General features: G+C 41.1%; 1 protein-coding gene and 1 long non-coding RNA gene across 2 annotated transcripts in view; one reads left to right on the top strand and one right to left on the bottom strand.

Annotated features, from left to right (window-relative positions):
* cntn3a.2 (contactin 3a, tandem duplicate 2) overlaps positions 1–22,810 on the bottom strand; it is a 236,234-nt gene that overhangs the window by 63,331 nt on the left and 150,093 nt on the right. The window contains exons 13-14 of the mRNA XM_061903869.1: positions 22,658–22,810; positions 9,323–9,440 (exon numbers count right to left, since the gene is read on the bottom strand). The exon at positions 22,658–22,810 is cut by the window's right edge and continues 17 nt beyond it. Of these exons, the coding sequence (XP_061759853.1) occupies positions 9,323–9,440; positions 22,658–22,810 (271 nt within the window). The remainder of the gene's footprint in view (positions 1–9,322; positions 9,441–22,657) is intronic.
* LOC133554759 (uncharacterized) overlaps positions 18,091–22,810 on the top strand; it is a 5,904-nt gene continuing 1,184 nt past the window's right edge. Inside the window, exons 1-3 of the long non-coding RNA XR_009807200.1 lie at positions 18,091–18,298; positions 22,092–22,184; positions 22,584–22,810. The exon at positions 22,584–22,810 is cut by the window's right edge and continues 1,184 nt beyond it. This is a non-coding gene — a long non-coding RNA (uncharacterized LOC133554759). The remainder of the gene's footprint in view (positions 18,299–22,091; positions 22,185–22,583) is intronic.

Below are 22,810 nucleotides of genomic sequence, written 5' to 3'. Positions count from 1 at the left end.
AGTTTCCTCCGCCGTGTGGCGGGGCTCTCCTTTAGAGATAGGATGAGAAGCTCTGCCATCCGGGAGGAACTCAAAGTAAAGCCGCTGCTCCTTCACATCGAGAGGAGCCAGATGAGGTGGTTCGGGCATCTGGTCAGGATGCCACCCGAACGCCTCCCTAGGGAGGTGTTTAGGGCACGTCCAACCGGTAGGAGGCCACGGGGAAGACCCAGGACACGTTGGGAAGACTATGTCTCCCGGCTGGCCTGGTAACGCCTCGGGATCCCCCAGGAAGAGCTAGACGAAGTGGCTGGGGAGAGGGAAGTCTGGGTTTCCCTGCATAGGCTGTTGCCCCTGCGACCCGACCTCGGATAAGCGGAAGATGATGGATGGATGGATGGATGGAGACATTATCCATGCAAGCCTCCCTCTGGGTGTGTATTGTTCACTCAGGTTTTTAAGTTCAAATAGGTTTTGTTTCAAGCGGCTGAATGGAAGGCACCTAAATTACCCACATTGTCATCAAGATTACTCCCCAGGTTTTATGTGGAGTTTGTTTGTACGTTCGCTGACTTGATAACTACAAATACAAGCGGCGTGTTTTTTTTGTTTGTTTTTTTTAATGCCAAGCCGCGGTCCCTGCGTTATGGCCAATATTGTGTACGGTGATGTATTTGATTGCGGAATACTTACCATGCCTGTCTGGGCGTACTCATGCAGCGTGTCTGGCTCCGATGAGACACCATTTATCAGGAGCTACATCAGGCTGAACAGACATTTTTTTTTTTTGTTTTTTTTGTTTAATAGTTAATTTGTGCAGCAGCTGGGCAAGAGGAGTTTGGCCTCTCGGTTGGATCAATGGTGCCAAATTGCCTCGCACATTGACACAAGGCAAATATGTTAAATGCCAAAGGAGTGAAGAGATGATGTTGAGAATGTGAAAAGGTTACATGCACTTTTAAGACATATTGGGTAAGTCGATGCAATCTAATAAGATCATACACAAGCACCGGATCAGCCTTCAAAATGATGATAATGGTGCATTTTTTTTTTACACTGTTACAAAAGGAGTGCTAAAGCCTTCTGTAGGGATGAAAAATAATACACCGTCAAATAATGATGAAAATATATATATTTTTAAAAACAGACTATCCTTCAATCTCAGGAAAACTAGAATAATGTCATTTGGTAACAGTAAAAGAGAACATCATACATGAGTACAAATAGACGGAGTAGATATAGAAAAGGTGAAAGAAACCAGATTTTTGGGAATATTAATAGAAGATCAAATGAACTGGAAATCTCATATACAAAATATACACCATAAAGTGGCAAGAATTATTTCGATAATGAACAAAGCAAAATAAGCCCTGGGCCAAAAATCACTTCATATTCTCTACTGCAGTGTTTTTCAACCACTGTGCCGCAGCATGCTAGTGTGCCTGTCACGCCTATGGTTCATGATTTGTTTTAGTCATGCTATGTTTAGTTTTTTGGGCATTTAGTTCTGTTTTGCATTTCCTTGTTTGTCTTGTTCCCATGCCAACTGATTTAGTTTTCATCTGTCATGTCTGATCATGAGTTTTGTATGGCCATACTACCCTGAGCATCCCCAATCTCATCTGTTCTCAAAGCTAAGCAGTGTCTGTCCTGGTTAGTACTTGGATGGGAGAGTGCCTAGGAATACCGGGTGCTTTTGACCTTTGGACTCTAAGTTCCTTTTTTTTCACTCCCTGTTTTGTTACCATGACGACCAATCAGTTCACCTGTCTTGTCTCACACCTGTTTTCACTTATCATGTTCATTATTTAGGCCACAGTTACCAGGTAGTCAGTCTGGCAACATCACCACCTTCACGACCTCGATTATCTGCTTCATGCCTTGCTATGCTGTTCATTTTGTCCACGTAAGTTTTTGTCATTCATGCCATGACACAAGTGTTTTGTTTCATGTTTATAGTTTATAGTTTATAGCCTTTGTGCTAGTCTTTTGTAAATACGTAAGATTAAAGGCAATGGCTGATTTCTCCAGCCACTCGGCAAGGTGATGTTAAAATTAAGACAAACATATGCAAAACATAGCACAAAGGTGAACAATATGAAAATGTAAAAAAAAAAGTGCCAAAAGTGCTGTCGACACTCACGGCAGTAAATGTATCCATAAATTTGAAATACTAGGAAGATTTAAGGTTGTAATAAAACTGTGTAATCTTATAAAAAAGTCACATTAAATATTATTTGAGAGGAAAAAAAATATGACTTTTATTATAATAAAGTTGTAAAACTACAAAACATAGAAACTCTTAATTTACGGAGAACGAAGTCATATTATTAGGTGAAAAGTGTGTCACAAATTAGTCGCTGGTTTGTTCCATCATCACCCAGAACTGTTCTTAAAATATTTAACATCACCTGATGAAGGTATGGCAGATCTTGTCAGGCTTGCCACTGACAGTTTGTTTGTGTTTTAGTTTTTCCTCTGTGTGTTTAGTATTTCCTGTCTTTAGTTCCTGTCAGCACTGTTATTTTGGTTCAGCTTCCTGTTTGTCTTCCTGAGTGCTTTGTTTCCCCTCAGCTGCGACTGATTGACACCTGGCCACACCTGGTGTCAATCAGCCCGCTCCTATTTGTACCTGCTTTGTCTTCCAGTCAGTGCTGGATTATTGTCGATGTAACGTATAGCATGTCGCTTCTGTATTGTATTGTCGGTCGTGTCGTGTCGTTGCAGCGTAGCGGTAAGCTATAATTCGTTAGATGTTTGTAGCTTACTGTTTTTTGGTTCCCTGCTTCCTATTTTGTCTTTGTACAACACGTAACGACTTTTGTTTCCTGTTCTGTTTATGCTAGCCTCCATGCTAAGCCTTTTGTTTTTGCTAGCTTCCATGCTAAGCTCCTTTTGTTTGTTATCCGCCTCGTGCGCACTTTTTGTTGTACCCCTTTTGTTTGTTCTTGTTTGTTCCTGGCTCTTGTTTTCTTATTCAATGCCTGCCTCCATCTCTGCATCTTGGGGTTCGTCACCAACAAACTTTGACAGATCTCTTACAGTCAAAGGGAACTGCACTTTTTTCTGGAACTGTGCCTGTCATTCACAATCCCTATGTGAGACAAATTGTTTGTATGACCCATCTCCGTGTTCACCCCCAGGGAAGTGACAGGAACAGTGAGCAGCAGCGTTGGCCGGGCTCGGGAATCATTTTGGTGCTTTAAATCCCAATTCCAAACCTTCATGCTGACTGCAAAGCAGGGGGGCAATGGATCTCATTTTTATAGTCTTTGGTATGACTCGGCCGGGGTTTGAACTCACAACCTACCGGACACTGTAACCACAAGGCCAGTGCAATCATTGGTATTTAAACTTTAACTTAACTTAACTTAACTTAATGCATGGCTCGTATAGTCGAAGGCTAACCATGCAGGAAATGGAGAGTTGAGCTATTCCACCAATAAAAACGTCCAACATTTTATATACATGCTGTGTGTATATATATATATATATATATATATATATATATATATATATATATACATTACTAAAATGCTATTTGATATTTTGTGTATTTGTGGTCATTTTAAGCATTGTGACAGCGCATTGGTTTCACAAGTTATCACAATGGTCGCCATTTTATCCATCAAAATACATCCACAGCAATACTAATACAAATTGTATATTGTGGAGGGTTTTTTAAATTTATTTATTATTTTATATAAGTTTTTATTTATTTTATTTCTTTGTAGTACATTCAATTGAATATGGGTTGAAAAGGATTTGCAAATCATTGTATTCCGTTTATATTTACATCTAACGCAATTTCCCAACTCATATGGAAACGGGGTTTGTATTTGGACTTTCCCTGATTACATAGCAACAGCTGTTTCTAAAGGGAGGGGGGGTCGTAAACAACCGTCGCCTTTGGTCACAAAACTGTTCAAAGAAAAGATGCCTGGAGTTTGCGTTGGTCCTGCTTCCTCTCCGCTTTGTAGATCTCGGGTTAAGACAAGATCTTCCTGTGGATCACAATAGATCAAGGAAACCGCACCCCTCCTGTCTCCTCCCATCGTACACAGTGGCGTTTTACAAGCCTTTTGCTTGGCAAGATCAAAGACATCTTTTGTCTGCTCGCCGGGAACTCATGGAAACACAAAGTTTTTTGATAAATTACATACAATTATAATGACAAATGCTATCACAGACAAACTATTTTTTGCTGTGCTGTGATCACAAGCTTGTGTACAATTTCAACAAGAGTTTCCTCGCGTCCTTGCTCACTAGAATTTTATTGCAGATCATAAATCATGCCTCACACCTGGATAAAAGAAGGCTGTGGATGTACGCCGACATGTTGGTACACTTTGACAGCCAATTTAGACCCGTCATTGGCGAGAACCACACGAAAAGATGTTTGATTCCACCCTGCTTTTCTTTGTGAGGATTATGAGTCAATCTTCATCTAAATGGGAAAAAAATATCACTCTAGCAGTTAGTATCCATGATAGCAGACTTTGTACAGCAAGTGATGTTTTATTATGTGTGTTTTCTCTCATAAAGTCTGCTGTGAGTAGTAATCATTGATGGTGTAAAAAAAGGCGAATATTGTGATGCGTTTTTTAAATTAATGCAATGCGTGTGCTTAAAATGATAAAAATATGTAAATATTAAATGTCAGTATAAATGTGTCCGTTACTACATTATGTATATACTTGCATCATGTTTATAAAACCTCAATGGACGTGTTTGGATGTTTTTTTAAAAGCTTTTTAGGCTTCATTGTAAGTGGACTTTTGATTGCATTTATTTAATATTTACAAATCATTAAAAAAAAAAATACATCCGCTGTCATGTGTTTCATAATTGTTGTGAACGATAATCCATCCATCCGTCCATTTTCTACCACTTGTACTGTTCGGGGTCGCAGGGGATGCTAGGGCCTATCTCAGCTGCACTCGGGCGGAAGGCGGGGTACACCAAAGTTAAATACACTTTACTCCATGTGGCCTCTGAGCTAAAATGAATTTGTCATCTAAACCCCTGAATTCACCTTAGTCCTCATGGAGGTTAAAAAATAATAAAAATGTAGATGCAAATAAGTGTCTTCATGTCGATCGTCGCAATGTCTCCGGGGTTAAACTGAATGTCAAAGTTGAACAACTTATCGGTTTATGGTAACAACATTTTGCAGTACAAGTGAGATGCATGATTTATAATCCAGCAGAAACATTTTACCAACTCAGAGGCGACATTTCAGCAGCAGTTTACCTCTCTGTGATTTAGGTGCCGCTAAAAGTAGTTCCTCTGCGTTAGCTCTTATAATAACAATGTTGCTAATATTAGGTTAATACACACTTCACAACATCTATATGTAGTATTGTTGGCGTTTTAGGTTTTAAGGGGGTTTTATGTGTGCCATAGATTATTCCCATTAGCTACATTGATAGCCACCTAATACTTGCCTTATATTACAAATTTAAATGCATTTTTTATTCATTACTTTTTTTTTTTTTTTAAAAGACATGCTTGTCCTACAGAGAAAATGTGGATGATTGGCAAAAAAACCCCCCAAAAAAACAGACGAATAATGATTTTAAATATACAATTAAAACACTTCCATCTGGTCAAGATAATATGTATTGTATATGCTTCCGTAAACGTTGCACCAGAGTCAATTTTATAACATTTTTTTTTTTAAGCACGTGTGCGAAATGTTCTTTTTATTTCCATCCATCCATCATCTTCCGCTTATCCGAGGTCGGGTCGCGGGGGCAACAGCCTAAGCAGGGAAACCCAGACTTCCCTCTCCCCAGCCACTTCGTCTAGCTCTTCCTGGGGGAACCCGAGGCGTTCCCAAGCCAGCCGGGAGACATAGTCTTCCCAACGTGTCCTGGGTCTTCCCCGTGGCCTCCTACCCGTTGGACGTGCCCTAAACACCTCCCTATGGAGACGTTCAGGTGGCATCCTGACCAGATGCCCGAACCACCTTATCTGGCTCCTCTCGGTGTGAAGGAGCAGCGGCTTTACTTTGAGTCCTTCCCGGATGGCAGAGCTTCTCATCCTATCTCTAAGGGAGAGCCCCGCCAGACGGCGGAGGAAACTCATTTCGGCCGCTTGTACCCGTGATCTTATCCTTTCGGTCATGACCCAAAGCTCATGACCATAAGTGAGGATGGGAACGTAAATCGACCGGTACATTGAGAGCTTTGCCTTCCGGCTCAGCTCCTTCTTTACCACAACGGATCGGTACAACGTCCGCATTACTGAAGACGCCGCACTGATCCGCCTGTCGATCTCACGATCCACGCTTCCCTCACTCGTGAACAAGACTCCTAGGTACTTGAACTCCTCCACTTGGGGCAGGGTCTCCTCCCCAACCCGGAGATGGCATTCCACCCTTTTCCGGGCGAGAACCATGGACTCTGACTGGGAGGTGCTGATTCTCATTCCGGTCGCTTCACACTCGGCTGCGAGCCGATCCAGCGAGAGCTGAAGATCCCGGTCAGATGAAGCCATCAGGACCACATCATCTGCAAAAAGCAGAGACCTAATCCTGCGGTTACCAAACCGGAACCCCTCAACGCCTTGACTGCGCCTAGAAATTCTGTCCATAAAAGTTATGAACAGAATCGGTGACAAAGGACAGCCTTGGCGGAGTCCAACCCTCACTGGAAATGTGTTCGACTTACTGCCGGCAATGCGGACCAAGCTCTGGCACTGATCGTACAGGGAACGGACCGCCACAATAAGACAGTTCGATACCCCATACTCTCTGAGCACTCCCCACAGGACTTCCCGAGGGACACGGTCGAATGCCTTCTCCAAGTCCACAAAGCACATGTAGACTGGTTGGGCAAACTCCCATGCACCCTCAAGAACCCTGCCGAGAGTATAGAGCTGGTCCACAGTTCCACGACCAGGACGAAAACCACACTGTTCCTCCTGAATCCGAGGTTCGACTATCCGGCGTAGCCTCCTCTCCAGTACACCTGAATAAACCTTACCGGGAAGGCTGAGGAGTGTGATCCCACGATAGTGGGAACACACCCTCCGGTCCCCCTTCTTAAAGAGAGGAACCACCACCCCGGTCTGCCAATCCAGAGGTACCGCCCCCGATGTCAACGCGATGCTGCAAAGTCTTGTCAACCAAGACAGCCCCACAGCATCCAGAGCCTTAAGGACCTCCGGGCGGATCTCATCCACCCCTGGGGCCTTGCCACCGAGGAGCTTTTTAACTACCTCAGCGACCTCAGCCCCAGAAATAGGAGAGTCCACCACAGATTCCCCAGGCACTGCTTCCTCATAGGAAGACATTTTGGTGGGATTGAGGAGATTCGAAGTATTCCTTCCACCTATCCACAACATCCGCAGTTGAGGTCAGCAGAACACCATCCGCACCATACACGGTGTTGATAGTGCACTGCTTCCCCTTCCTGAGGCGGCGGGCGGTGGTCCAGAATCGCTTCGAAGCCGTCCGGAAGTCGTTTTCCATGGCTTCCCCGAACTGCTCCTATGTCCGAGTTTTTGCCTCCGCGACCGCTGAAGCTGCACACCGCTTGGCCTGTCGGTACCTGTCCACTGCCTCCGGAGTCCTATGAGCCAAAAGGACCCGATAGGACTCCTTCTTCAGCTTGACGGCATCCCTCACCGCTGGTGTCCACCAAGGGGTTTTAGGATTGCCGCCCCGACAGGCACCAACTACCTTGCGGCCACAGCTCCGATCTGCCGCCTTCCACAATAGAGGTGCGGAACATGGTCCACTCGGACTCAATGTCCAGCACCTCCCTCGTGACATGTTCAAAGTTCTTCCGGAGGTGGGAATTGAAACTTTGTCTGACAGGAGACTCTGCCAGACGTTCCCAGCAGACCCTCACAATGCGTTTGGGCCTGCCAGGTCTGTCCGGCATCCTCCCCCACCATCGAAGCCAACTCCCCACCAGGTGGTGATCGGTAGAAAGCTCCGCCCCTCTCTTCACCCGAGTGTCCAAAACATAAGGCCGCAAATCCGATGACACAACTACAAAGTCGATCATGGAACTGCGGCCTAGGGTGTCCTGGTGCCAAGTGCACATATGGACACCCTTATGTTTGAACATGGTGTTTGTTATGGACAAACTGTGACGAGCACAAAAGTCCAATAACAAAACACCACTCGGGTTCAGATCTGGGCGGCCATTCTTCCCAATCACGCCTCTCCAGGTTTCACTGTCGTTGCCAACGTGAGCGTTGAAGTCTCCCAGTAGGACAAGGGAATCACCCGGGGGAGCACTTTCCAGTACTCCCTCGAGTGTTCCCAAAAAGGGTGGGTACTCTGAACTGCTGTTTGGTGTGTAAGCACAAACAACAGTCAGGACCCGTCTCCCCACCCGAAGGCGGAGGGAGGCTACCCTTTCGTCCACCGGGTTGAACTCCAACGTACAGGCTTTGAGCCGGGGAGAAACAAGAATTGCCACCCCAGCCCGTCCCCTCTCACTGCCGGCAACGCCAGAGTGGAAGAGGGTCCAATCCCTCTCGAGAGAAGTGGTTCCAGAGCCCTTGCTGTGCGTCGAAGTGAGTCCGACTATATCCAGCCGGAATTTCTCGACTTTGCGCACTAGCTCAGGCTCTTTTCCCCCCCAGTGAGGTGACGTTCGACGTCCCAAGAGCTAGCTTCTGTAGCCGAGGATCGGACCGCCAAGTGCCCTGCCTTCGGCTGCCGCCCAGCTCACATTGCACCCGGCCTCTATGGCCCCTGCTATGGGTGGTGAGCCCATTGGAGGGGTGACCCACGTTGCCTCTTCGGGCTGTGCCCGGCCGGGCCCCATGGGAACAGGCCCGGCCACCAGGCGCTCGCCATCGTGCCCCACCTCCGGGCCTGGCTCCAGAGGGAGGCCCCGGTGACCCGCGTCCGGGCGAGGGAAATCTGGGTCCATGCTTTTTCTTCTTCATAAAGGTCTTCGAGTTGCTCTTTGTCTGATCCCTCACCTAGAACCTCTTTGCCTTGAGAGACCCTACCAGGGGGCTTTATGCCCCCGGACAACATAGCTCCTAGGATCATTGGGACACGCAAACTCCTCTACCATGATAAGGTTGCAGCTCAGAGAGGAGTAAATGTAAAGGATAATGTCTCCTGGAAGATTAATTGATCTTTATCTTTTTTCCGCCGCACAGCAGTTTGCCCATGCAGAGCACATAAATAGTATTTTGGATCAATTTGTGGCCACTTTTTAAAAGTTACTTGGGGAAATGGGGGAGGAATTATACTTTTTATAAAAAAAAAAAAAAAAAAAAACTTTCTTCCTCACGGCATCCAAAATGATCCCGCGCTGTGAGCCCCGTTTTAATTAGCGAGTTAAAAGCAGTGGAGACGTCCTCTTACCTTTGACGATCAATATGGCCACGGCTGAGAGGCTCTCCACGTCCGTGTCCACCACGCAGATATATTTGCCCGTGTGGTTCAGCTGAATATTCCTGATCATCAGGTCTCCCGCAGCTCTCTGGCAAGGAGAAAGACAAGCTTTATGTCGCGTGAAATATTACAGAGCTTATGACAGCTTATGAAGGGATGGACTGGGAGGAATGCTGAAGGCGCTGTAAATAGAGAAAATGATGATTGAAAAATGCAGATTTTTCTTAGACTTTGCAGGCCTGCTTTGACGTGATAAAAAATTATCAGATTAGTTAAGGGGTATAAAAAGACACATCGTCATTGTTTGTTTTTACATTTAGAGAAAAGAACGTGCTTTTAATTGTTTGGATGTTTAGGCGATGCAATCTTTTGCACCATTTTTTAAGGATCCTGGTAAGGAGGCTAATTTGTGTCTTAATTACGAAAGCTTTTTTTGACTCTGAATTTGTGTAACTGAATTTTTTGAGACCTGAATTTTTTTTACGTCAACTTTTCACTGAATAAAAGTTTGTGAGCAAAATCAATTTTAAAATGTACTGTTACAGATACTTGTATGTATATATACACATATAGGGAGTAATCTTTTTTTTTTTTTAAGCAGTACACCAATTCCAGAGATATAAGTCAGGCTTATGGGGCGTGACATAATTGACCCAGTTTTCCCAGTATGAAGTAAATTTCTCCAATTTATAATTAATAAAGGCAGTTATCTTCTCCATTTTATATATGTCCATTGTGGTTTCCATCCATTGCTTCAAAGTTGGGCTCTCCTGGGATATCCATTTCTTAGTGATGGTCTTTTTACAAGCCACCAGTAGAATATTCATTAAGTATTTATCTTTCTTCAGCCAATCTTGAGGTGCAAGTCCAAAAAACAATTTTTTACTTTCAAGGGGTATTTCTCATTTAAAAATATCCAGTAAAGCTTGGTGTATCTCTTTCCAATAGTCCTTTATAGTGGAGCCGTCCCAGAAAACATGGTAGTGGTTTGCGTTTGAATTCCCACAATTTCTCCAGCAGGCAGGGGAGTTATCATAGTGAGTCTTCTAAGGTGTAATGAAAAATCTGATCAAACTTTTCCAGCCAAACTTCTTCCACTTGGGTGAGCTGGTACAAGTCCATTGATATTTCCATATTATTGTCCATTCTTCCTCCGATATAGTTATCCCTCCTTCCTTCTCCCATTTTGTTTTAATATATGAAGTTGAGTATAATTTCATATTTATTTTATTTTATTTCTGTTTATCATTATTATTAATTTATTATCTATTTTTTGCTTATTTAATTGATGTATGTGTAGATACTACCTTGTTTTTGTTATCTCTGTTTCTTTTTTATTTTTGGGGGGTGTGGGTGGTATGATGGGTATATAAACAAAAATACTTTTGACATTTAAGGCAGACAACGGCTATGTGATGTATGTGAATATGATTTAGTGGATGGAAATGTCTGAAGCTGGATGTCAATAAAAATAAAATGAAAAAAAAAAAATTAAAATATACTGTTGAAAAATTCAGTGTAAAAATATTCAGTGTGAAAAAAAGGTAACACTTTAGTATGGGGGAGACATATTCACTATTAATTAGTTGCTTATTAACATGCAAATTAATAACATATTGGCTCTTAATTAGTCATTATTAAGTACTTATTAATGCCTCATTCTGCATGGCCTCATTATACAACTAGTAAGCCATTAACTAAGAGTCTTCCCTCAAAAACCTCAGAATGATTGCTTATTAGTAACCCCAACCATCCATCCATCCATTTTCTACCGCTTGTCCCTTTTGGGGCAGCGTGGGGTCGCTGGAGCCTATCTCAGCTGCATTCGGGCGGTAGGCCGTACCCTGGACAAGTCGCCACCTCACCGCAGAGTAACCCTGACCCTAACCCTTATTTGTTCCCCTAGTGTCCAAATAACTCCAAATTAAGTCTTTGTTACTTTAACAAGCAACTAATTAAAGGTGAATATGTTCCCCAAGTGTTACTGGAAAAAATTGTGTTTTAATTTCAGCATATCAAAATTCGGTGTAAAAAAATCTGTGTTTTAATTTGAGTGAACGAAATTTGAGTGCTGAAAAATCCAGAGCAGGAAAATTTGCTAGTTTAAAACGCAAGCCGCTTCCAGAAAATGAAGACTAAAGCAACCGATTCTGTCTCAGAACCAGCCAATGAGGTGTCTAGTTTGAAGAACGCAGCATAATAATCCCCTCAATTTCCCCCCAAAATGGATTAACTGGCTGGAATATAAAGACAATATAACATACATCCATAAACATGGATGCATATGCAAAAGTGCAATATATTTATCTGTACAGTAATCTATTTATTGATATCTGCACCTTATTGCTTTTTTATCCTGCACTACCATGAGCTCATGCAACAAAATGTCATTCTTATCTGTACTGCAAAGTTCAAATTTGAATGACAATAAAAAGGAAGTCCAAGTCTAAATCACGTGACAAGGGTCCGACAAAGATGAAGGTAATGCGGCACTAAATGAGGCAAGGCCATGTCATCTGCTGGAAGGGCTTTATTTAACAGTGGAGGTTGCTGTACATTATTGAAAAAAATCCCAAGATTCTGCAGAAAAGGATAGTTTGGACATGGCATCAAATTCTGTTCAGCCCAGATTACATTTACTATCTAATTGTAGGTATTAAAAAACACATTTTTGCATTACAAGATATCTAAACTTAGCTCAGCTGGTCTAAACAGGATGTTATTCTTTACACATCATACATACATTCACCAAATAATTTACAAAATTGACCAAGGTATGATTAACTTTGGACCTCACTGTATGTACCAATTAGAATATGCAGTAATTTTCACCATTCTAAAGCATCCTTGTAAATTCAAGCATAATCTAGAGCAGGGTTTTTCAAAGTGTGCCACAGTCATCCTCCCCTCTGAGAACATATTAGCCTGGGGCTTGCCCTACTCCCCGAAAAATTGATTTTCTGCAGCATATTTTGAGGAGTTTTTTTTTTTTTTTGCTCAACACAAACTTTATTTACCCTCTCATGGAACTAATAATCTATTCATTTTGCCTACCGAGGATGTGGTAGTGGTTTGTGTTGTGGTTTGTGCAGCCCTTTGAGACACTAGTGATTTAGGGCTATATAAATGAACATTGATTCATTGATTGATTGACCTTTTGACATAATTAAAGTTAGCGTTTCTCAACTTATTTTTTGAATGTGCAGCAACTCCCCTCAAGTCTCCTGAAAATGTAAATATTAGATACTTTTTTGGCAGAGAGAGCCATGTAAGCCAGATATTTCAAAATGTATTTCCGTGAGAGCCATATAATATTTGTTTAACATTGAATACAACTAACTGCGTGCATTTTTAAGTAAAACTAACATTTTTAGAGTATAACAAGTCTCCTATTTTTTTTAAATAATATTTTTATTCTAAAGTTAACCAGTATTAAATATAATACTTCTTACCATTAATGCGACATCTTGAACAAGTGCGATAGAAAAACGAATGGTTGGATTTAAATGCATGATAATGTTTTATAATTTGAACGTTATTTTTAACACTGTGATTACCAGCGGAATTATTAATTACTTATCATGTTAAGCAATGTCAGATAAGATTTATCTGAGAGCCAGATGCAGTTATCAAAAGAGCCACATCTGGCTCTAGAGCCATAGGTTCCCTACCCCTGAATTATACGCTGAGATTTTTACCAAAATGTAAAAAAAAACCTATAAAAACCTAAGACTCAACTTCACCCTTTACATTCTCCCGATGGGACAAATTATATTCCACCATGGCCTCAACTATCACCGCTATCTTGGATGACATGCAGCTTTAATATTTTAAACGAGTCCATACCTGCTGCCACACACACTACCCTAACAAACTGAAATATACAACTAAATGAAAAACAATTTTGTCAAACTCAACTACAACAAAACAGAACTCATACTGTATGTCCAAAATTCCTCAGTCATTCAGTCAAAAATTCCAATAACTCATTTAAGGAACTGGCTTCATACACCAGGCAAGATGGCGCCAGCGTGTATCGGTCACAGGCTGCTCTGCTCGTACCATTGTTTATTGCTGATTTGCTTTGTATTTTGTGCCGAAATATCCATTCATCCATCCATTTTCTTCCACTTATTTAGAATAGAATAGAATAGAAAGCACTGAGGTCAGATCGCAGGCGCAGCAGCCTAAGCAGCGAAGCCCAGACTTCCCAGCTCCTACCGGGGGATCCTGAGGCGTTCCCAGGCCAGCCGGGGGACATAGTCTTCCAACATGTCCTGGGTTTTCCCCGTGGCCTCCTACCGGTCGGACGTGCCCTAAACACCTCTCTAAGGAGGCGTTCAGGTGGCATCCTGACCTAATGCCCGAACCAACTCATTTGGCTCCTCATGATGTAGCGGAGCAACGGCTTTACTTTGAGCTTCTCTCGGATGACAGAGATTCTCACCCTACCTCTAAGGGAGAGCCCTGTCACCCGGCAGGGGAACGTATTTTCGGCCGCTCGTACCTGTGGTCTTGTCCTTTTGGTCATAACCCAAAGTTCATGACCATAGGTGAGGATGGGAATGTAGATCGACCAGTAAATTGAAAGCTTTGCCTTCCAGCTCAACTCCTTCACAACAACGGATCAATACAGTGTTTGCATTCCTGGAGACCCCGCAACAATCCGCCTGTTAACCTCACAATACACTCTTCGCTCACTCGTGAACAACATTCTGAGGTAATTGAACTCCTCCACTGAATAAATGCTTCTGCTATTATATACATTACATGGTGTACAAGTTATTGGTATTCATATCTCTGCATGACAATGTCTTAACCTTCTCCATGTATTATTAAAATGTAATATTTAGCCAGATAAATATTCTGTAATATCTGACTATCAATCAGAACAGGTTATAAAATAATATACACTTAAGTTCAATGTGCCAGAAAACATTATTTCGGAAGAAATTTCACAGAATGTCACAACATGGCTTGGACATGGATTGTTTCTCCAACGCAGATGAGAATCAGCACGAGCGAGGCGTGGACGTGAGTACATGATATTTATTTAATAAACAAACAAACTACAAAAAAGGCAAATCAAGGACGCGCTCTGTGGCGGGTAATAATCTATACTAAACTTAAAACAAAACAGCACAATGGCATGACTATATACAAATAAACGAAAGATACTATCTATGGCATAAAAACAAAACTTACCCGGCGTGGACCAAAACGAACAACAAAGCATGACACAGATTATCGAGGTCGTGAAGGAGGTGCAGCATGGGTAGGGTGCGTGCGAGTGTGAAGATCCCAGAATGAAGACAAGAAAAAGAGTGACTTAAGTAGCCGTGATCATTAGTGAAAACAGGTGTGAGCCTGAGAACAAGGACGTGACATGACAGGTGAAAACTAATGAGTTGGTATGGAGACGAAAACAAACCAGGAAGTGCCAAGACAGAACTTAAATGTCCAAAAAACTAAACATAACGACCAAAACCAAAACATAAACTTACAGGCGTGACACAGGATACATTATAGAACATCTTTGACAAAGCATGGTCGTAATGTGAGACATGTTTAATTTTGTTATGGTAGTTAGACCAGATTTGACGTGTAGCGCTATTATTGTGAAGCCGGAAATATGTGATTGGTTTGTCAAGAGGTGTCTTGAGAGGTTTGTTTTGATAAAAAAAAAACAAAAAAGAAACTCAAGACTTCCTGCTTGTCACGACGTGGTTTGCGCAGCTTACTGCGGGGTTCGTTCTCCCAAAATCCAGACGGACCATTCTGGAAAAAGCGTGCAGGTAAGAACATGATTTAATTCTCAAAAAATCAAAGTAGTACAACAAAATGGAACACAAGGCGAAGGCACAACGTGCTTATCGCACTTGGAGCTAAAGCAAATACATAGCGCAGGAAACAGAACTATGGATATGGAACACTCCTGAAACTGTGGCATGAAATAAACAAGACTCACGTGATAAGTTGCGTGAAGCAAACAATGATGCCAGACCTAGTGTGGCGAGCAACGTGAATAAATAGCTCTCTGATTAGTGCTCGGCAGCAGGTGAACGTCCCGAACGCTAATCACATCTTCTCAGCTGTTTAAAATCGGTGAAGTAGATAGCAAGTTATGTATGAAGCGTCGGGCAGCCGAGGCAACTCTTGTTCATTTATTGTGGGAATGTCAGAGAATAAAAGAGTTATGGTTGAAAACAACAAAAGAAGCAATCACATTCCTAAATATTAACATCCCAAAGAGTAAAAATGCATTTCTTTCAATATGCATCACGACAAAAAGGGTAATATTAAAGAAATGGATAAATGTTCATAGTCCAACACATTCTGACTGGTTTACACAAGCTATTAGGGCTGTGAATCTTTGGGTGTCCCACGATTCGATTCGATATCGATTCTTGGGTCACGATGCAATTCAAAGTCGATTTTTTTTTTCTATTCAACACGATTCTGGATTTATTCAGTACATATGATTTCAGCAGGATCTACCCCAGTCTGCTGACATGCAAGCAGAGTAGTAGATTATTGTAAAAAGCTTTTATAATTGTAAATGGCAATGTTTTATCAACTGATTGCAATAATGTAAATTTTTTTTAACTATTAAACGAACCAAAAATATGACTTATTTTATCTTTGTGTGAATATTAGACACAGTGTGTTGTCAAGCTTATGAGATGTGATGCAAGTGTAAGCCACTGTGAAAATATTGTTCTTTTTTAAAAAAAATTTATAAACATCTAATGATAATGTCAATAAGGGATTTTTAATCACTTCTATGTTGAAATTATAAATAATATTGATACTGTTGTTGATAATATTCATTTTTGTTTCACTAGTTTTGGTTTGTTCTGTGTCGTGTTTGTGTCTCCCCTCAAGTGCTCTGTTTATTGCAATTCTGAGTGTTGCTGGGTCAGGTTTGGTTTTGGAAATGGATTGCATTCTTATGGTATTGCTGTGTAGTGGTTTGTTGGATTGATTAATTAAAAAAAAATAAAAAATAAAATAAAAATAAATAAAAAAATTGATTTTAAAAAATGGGAATTGATTCTCAATAGCACAACGTGAGATTAGCGATTCGAATTCAAATAGATTTTTTCCCACACCTGTACAAGCTATGGAGATGATATCAATAGAAAAAGCTGCATATAGTTTTGATGTTAACGAATCATTTATTGGAATACGGGATCCATTATTCACATTTGTTTTAACTATTAAATGAACCAAAAATATGACTGATTTTTTATCTTTGTTAAAATTTTGGACACAGTGTGTTGTCAAGCTTATGAGATGCGATGCAAGCGTAAGCTACTGTGACACTATTGTTCTATTATTTTCTATTTTTTTATTTTTGATAAATGAGGGATTTTTAAACACTGCTATGAGGAAATTGTTACTGGTATTGATGCTGTTGTTAATAATATTCTATTTTGTTTTACTACTTTTGGATTGTTCTTTGTTGTGTTTGTGTGTCCTCTCAATTGCTCGGTTTATTGCAGTTCTGAGTGTTGCTGGGTCGGGTTTGGTTCTGGAATTGGATTGCATTGTTATGGTATTGCTGTGTATTGTTTTGTTGGATTGAATACATTTTCCAAAAAAAAAAAAAGAGGCAGGTGGAAATAATAAGTAACCATGGTAACTAACAAGGGTGCACACAAACAGGAACTAAGGGAGTCTAAAACTAACAGAACATTACATAAAACAAACATCCGGACCACGGATCATGACACTGCTGACTGTATTTATTTTCTGCCGAGCTTTTATTGCATTTTACTAAAGCAGTTAGTGTAACAATCTACATTTTATGTTATTAATGCGCTCAAACATAATCCAAACACGGAAGTAAAGCGACATCCCTTCACAAGTGATGAAGCGCCTCAGCAAGGCATTTGCTGCAGTGATGACGACTCACTGCCATCATGAATGAAAATTGTTTGGTCGGGAGAACAACTTGTCGTGGCTTTCGAAATGGTATTTACATAATGTACCATGTTATTTTTGCATTTCTGATCGCTATTTTCGAGTTTGTGGCTGAACAGTTTTTTTTACATTTTCCACTCGCTGCGGAATGGACCGAGGGTCAAACGCATGCTTGTTAATCGCGCGTTGAAAAAGGGTATGAATACGTTTAAGCATACCGTATGTAAAACATTTTTTATGCATGTACAATTTGAGTTAAGGCAAATCACATAACCTCATGGGGAGTTAAAATCAGAGCTTGTGGCTTGGATAAAAAATATCAGAGCCCTAGATATGTAAATGTGGGGCAAATTGAATGTTTTTTTTTTTTTTTAGCCAACAAAGTGATTGCTAGTCCACGGTTTTTTTTTTTTTTTTTTTTTTTTTTAAATCTGCGTCACCTGTTGCAAGGAATTAGACTTTCGTGTTGCAACTATTGCAGGTCTGCCGGGCTGCAGAAAAGAGAGAAAAACACATCTTTGAGGACACCCCAAAGCAACAAATGGTGAATTAGTGGTGAAATTGTTCTCTTGGCATTGGTGGGTAAAATGTGGAAGTGGTGCCAACATGGTTTAATTATGGAAATTAGATTCCTTGAAGCAGCAAAGTTAAGTTGATAATCTCTTTGGGCTCGAGACATTCAAGCATTTTCTGGGGAAGGGAGTCTCTTTTCAGATAAGAAAACAGACACGCACACGCACACACGCACACACACACGCACGCACGCAAGCACGAACACACACAAAGAATGACTAATCTGGAAGCTTGCGAGGATGTTCTGAAAGTGTACTGTCATTTGGGGCTCTGCCATGCTTTCGTTTCGTTTAAAGACACCTTTAATTACGTGCGTCTGCTTTCTGTTGTGTGCAGCAGACAATGTCAAAGAAAGATCTGAAAGGAAAGATCAGCCAAACTGAGCGTGAAGAAATGAACACAAGTCATTGGCAACCTGATTCATCGAGAGCTCTGCATATTCACAGAGTAAGCAACAGTTTTTGATGTTTTCTCATCCAGCAAATTATGTTGGTTTTTTTTTGCAACATGCCTTACAAGTTACATTAAGGAACATCTTATTTTACATTTGCTTGGGATTGGTACCTTTCACATTTGAACAGATACAGTACTAATTCCCAGTATCAGTTTTCGGTACTTTCATGTAAATAAATGTTAATTTGTTTAATAATGAAAAATAACATTGTATTCGACATTTAACAATGACCTAATACGTGCTGTCCAGTTTTTATATACTGATGTCTGACACTTCTGAGTAAGTATTACATATTAGACTTTGCATGTAGTTCTAAATCCAATACATTACATGGTAGACTTTGCATGCAGTTCTAATTCCAAGACATTAAATGGCGTATCGACTTGTCCAGGGTTTAAACTGCCTTCCGCCCAAATGCAGATGAGATACGCTCCAGCGACCCCGAACGGGACAAGCAGTAGAAAATGGATGGATGGAAAGATGGCGTATAGCAGGACTATTCAACTGGTGGCCCGCCAAAGGTTTTAATTTGGCCTGCCGAACAACACCCAAATAGGCTTGATGAAACAATTCAAATAAGGGTTGCTCATATATGCAATACTCCCGCCACCGTGTACTGGGCATGACGTTAAAGTGCATCCGGCAGTGGAGGCTCGTCTATGGGGTCTTGGGGCACGAGGCGGTTAACCCCTTTATTACTGTTTCCCCAGGTGGCCCTTGGCAAAGGCCTAGCACCTGACTGCCCCCTAGGCAGGGATACGGTGAAGACCTCAAAGGCGGGACAGGCGGAAGACGGTAGATGTAAGAACTACCAAAACGGCTGGGATGGCAGGAGAAGGTTGCAGCAGAAAAGGGTTTCCAGTTGTCTTGGACTCCATGCCGCTGGACCCTGACCCGGATCTATCAAGGATTGTTTGGTGACTGTGCACCAGTCTCCCCACGTTAAACAAAGTCACGCACAGGCATCCTCCATAAGGGGATACACCCCTACCGGGAGGATCGTCATACTCGCTTTGAGTGATGATGATGATGACTCTCGCCACCCAGCAGGTGGCAGTAGCGAGACATATGTTGCACAATAATACAGCAGTGAGTGAGCAGAACAAGATTGCACTATCGACCCTGAAAAAAAAATCACCAGACCTATGTAAGCGTCAATATATACCTTGATGTTGCAGAAAAAAGACCATATGTTTTTTTTTAACCGATTTCCGAACTCTAGAAGGGTGAATTTGGCGATTTAAACGCCTTTCAAATGTTCGCCTGTCGGAGCAATAACCTTTCACCCATGACGTCACATAGTGCAGCGACCCGCCATTTTCTCAAACACATTACACACACCAAGTCAAATCAGCTCTGTTATTTTCCGTTTTTTCGACTGTTTTCCTGTACCTTGGAGACATCATGCCTCGTCAGTGTGTGGTCTGAGGGTGTAACAACACTAACAGAGACGGATTCAAGTTGCACCAGTGGCCAAAAGATGCAAAAGTCCCTCGTTTGTTCTGCACACTGTACCGACGACAGCTATGCTACGACAGAAATGGCACGGAGATGGCAAGAATGTGTGGACATCCTGCGACACTCAAAGCAGATGCATTTCCAACAATAAAGTCAACGAAATCACAAAGTTGTTGATGTTATTGACTTATGTGGAGTGTGCTAATCAGACATATTTGGTCACGACATGACTGCAAACTAATTGATGCTAACATGCTATTTAGGCTAGCTGTATGTACATATTGCATCATTATGCCTCATTTGTAGCTATATTTGCATCCATAGCTATATTCGTCCGCGCTTCCTCCCGTGCCGCTGTCTGTCGTGATATGGCTCAAAACCTTCTGTTTCTTCTTTCATTTTGTTTTCGGTACCTGCCTCCACACTCCAATCATCCGTTTCAATACATGCGTAAGCTGTTGAATCGCTTACGGCGCTGAAATCCGAGTCTGAATCCGAGCTAATATAGCTATACCTTTTTGTGCTATCCGCCATGTTTGTTTCTGTATGGTCATGCAGTTACGTCACAGGATAATGGACGGGTGGATATAACGACGGTTAAATCAGACACTTTGAAGCCGTTTTTCGGGATATTGCGTGATGGGAAACATTTTGAGAAAAACTTTAAAAATAAAATAAGCCACTGGGAACTGATTTTTATTGGTTTTAACCCTTCAGAAATTGTGATAATGTTCCCCTTTAACAGTGACTGGAAAACAAACAAACAAAAAGTTGGGTAAGAGGTGCCGGAGGTTGGCGGACCCGTTAGTTCTGTTGGAATGGGACTGTGCTGAAAATCGCAATTTCCCCTCGGGGATTAATAAAGTATTTTTGACTTTTTTCTGAAACATGGATGTATCAAAATTGCTGACTTTGTGATGCCTTTTGTATCCGTGGTGTTGTTGTTTTTGGCTGTTCAATTCTGGCGGTCAAAGCTCGTTTCATACATGAAGCGCTGAATTCGACCGGCAGAGGGCAATAAAGCTAAACCATAGGTTTACTTGTGTTGAGCTACATGTGTGCAATGTTTGCTGTGCGTATTAACACTAAACCTTCTGTTTTTATTTTTGTAACACACGCAATGGAAATTATTTGTTGAAATACCAGTTGTTATACTTTTTGTAATGTTTATATTTTCAGTCATTTCAATTCTGAATGAAGTGAATAAAAAGTAAGGGAAAAATTGAGGGAAAAAAAATTCAAAAGAAGGAACATCAATCAAGAAAACTTAAATTCTGTTCCTTCATAAAATAAAACTGAGGGAAAAAAATTCAAAAGAAGGAAGTCAATCAAGAAAACTTAGAGTCTATTCCTTCATGCTGTTAACTATCTGTCTAGTTGTGCATACTGGAAACAAATAGTGAGTGCAGAATTATGAATTTATTGACATTGCGGTGTGAAAGCTGATGTGTTTACTTTGTGAATAAGTAGTAGACTATAACATGGGAGACACGTTCTAAAGAAACATTAACATTTTGATGTCTGGCCCCTGAGACCTTGGCCTCTTGAAACTGTGGCCCTCTTCATTATGTAGTCGAATAGCCCTGGTGTATAGACTGCTGTGTGTTGTATTGTTAGGGAGCAGTCTTTGCCATTGAGATGAATCTAGTATTTTGTTGCAAACACACCAAAAAATGGGTTTGTACTGTAAATATTTCATTTATCACTTAAGCTGAGGAGATCCCCGAGGCTGAGGGAGTTTTGCCCATACCACAACAACAAAAAAAAAACAACTGGCATGGAAATCTGCACACTGCAAAAACTGAAATCTAAGTAAAATTAAATATCTCAAATAAGGGTGCTATTTGCGTATTTTGTGTCTGATGAGATAATTCCTCTCACTAAGCAGATGAATGTTAGTGTTTTACTTGTTTTAAGGGTTTTGGTCCTAAATTATCTTAGTGAGATATTAAGGCTTCTAGCTGAGATTTTATGACCTATATTGAGTAAAACATGCTTGAAACTAGAATATCAGCTGTGGCAAAGATGTGTCATTAACACTCACAAGTATGAAATTACTTTTTTTAAAGTAATAATTTCTTACTTCGAGCATGAAAAAAAAATCATAATGCTGAGCGCATGTCATTTTGTCAAGAAAATGGCACTAGCATTTACTTAATTTAAGAATATTGTTCAACATATTGAGCAAAAAGGTGTGTTTTTTTTCCTACAAAGAAAAGTAAATTTGTTATTAATTTGTTCTATTGGCAGATAATTTTGCTTAGTTCAAATAAATAAATACAAAATGTGTGGGTTTTTTTCTTGTTTTTGAATACTGACTTTTTGCAGTGCAACATCACCAAGAGGCAGTCCCACTGAGTCCATTCTGAGTGCTTGTTTCCCCTGAGTCTGCAACCGGACGTAATGTCAAAGGCAACAAAGGTATGGAAATATGGCACCACTTGATTTTTAATACTAGGTTGTATTGATGGAATTCAGTAGGTTCCTGTAGAAGTACCCAGTTCAATACCTATCCCTATTACTTTCACAATTCAATATATCCGAAAAGGAGTTACTGATAGTTTGTTCTCTTCTTTTGTTTAAAATGTTACCATTTTCTAACTGGGAAAGAAAACAATTAATGCAAAAAAGAAAAACCTAGTGATATAATTCAATAGAATAAATTAAATAATATAAAATCAAATATATGAATATAGATGAAGCAATGTGGGCTTGTTCTAGAAGACAGCTGGGAGAGTGTGGCTTCACACCAATTATGTCCATACTCTTCACATTTAATCTTCAATAAATATCTCAATGTCTTTTTCTCCAAACTAACAGCATGGATGAGGTGAAGAAGCAAGAGGTGCCAACCGCCTATTCACACATTCTGAAGATGTCCAAGAGCCACTCACCCCGCCCACCAGCTCAAAGTGACCGTCGTCATTGGCAATGAGCTGTCCGTTGAAGGCCCAAGAGAAAGAAACATCGAGGACAGGATCGCTGGCGACCTGACAAGGCAACACGATGCTCTCACCCACGATGATTTCCATGTCTGCTGGGCTCTG

Source organism: Nerophis ophidion, linkage group LG06 (genome assembly GCF_033978795.1).
Source record: "Nerophis ophidion isolate RoL-2023_Sa linkage group LG06, RoL_Noph_v1.0, whole genome shotgun sequence".
Lineage (NCBI taxonomy): Eukaryota > Metazoa > Chordata > Actinopteri > Syngnathiformes > Syngnathidae > Nerophis > Nerophis ophidion.
Note: the sequence above shows the minus strand (reverse complement) of the source record. Positions and strands in the feature narration are given on the sequence as shown.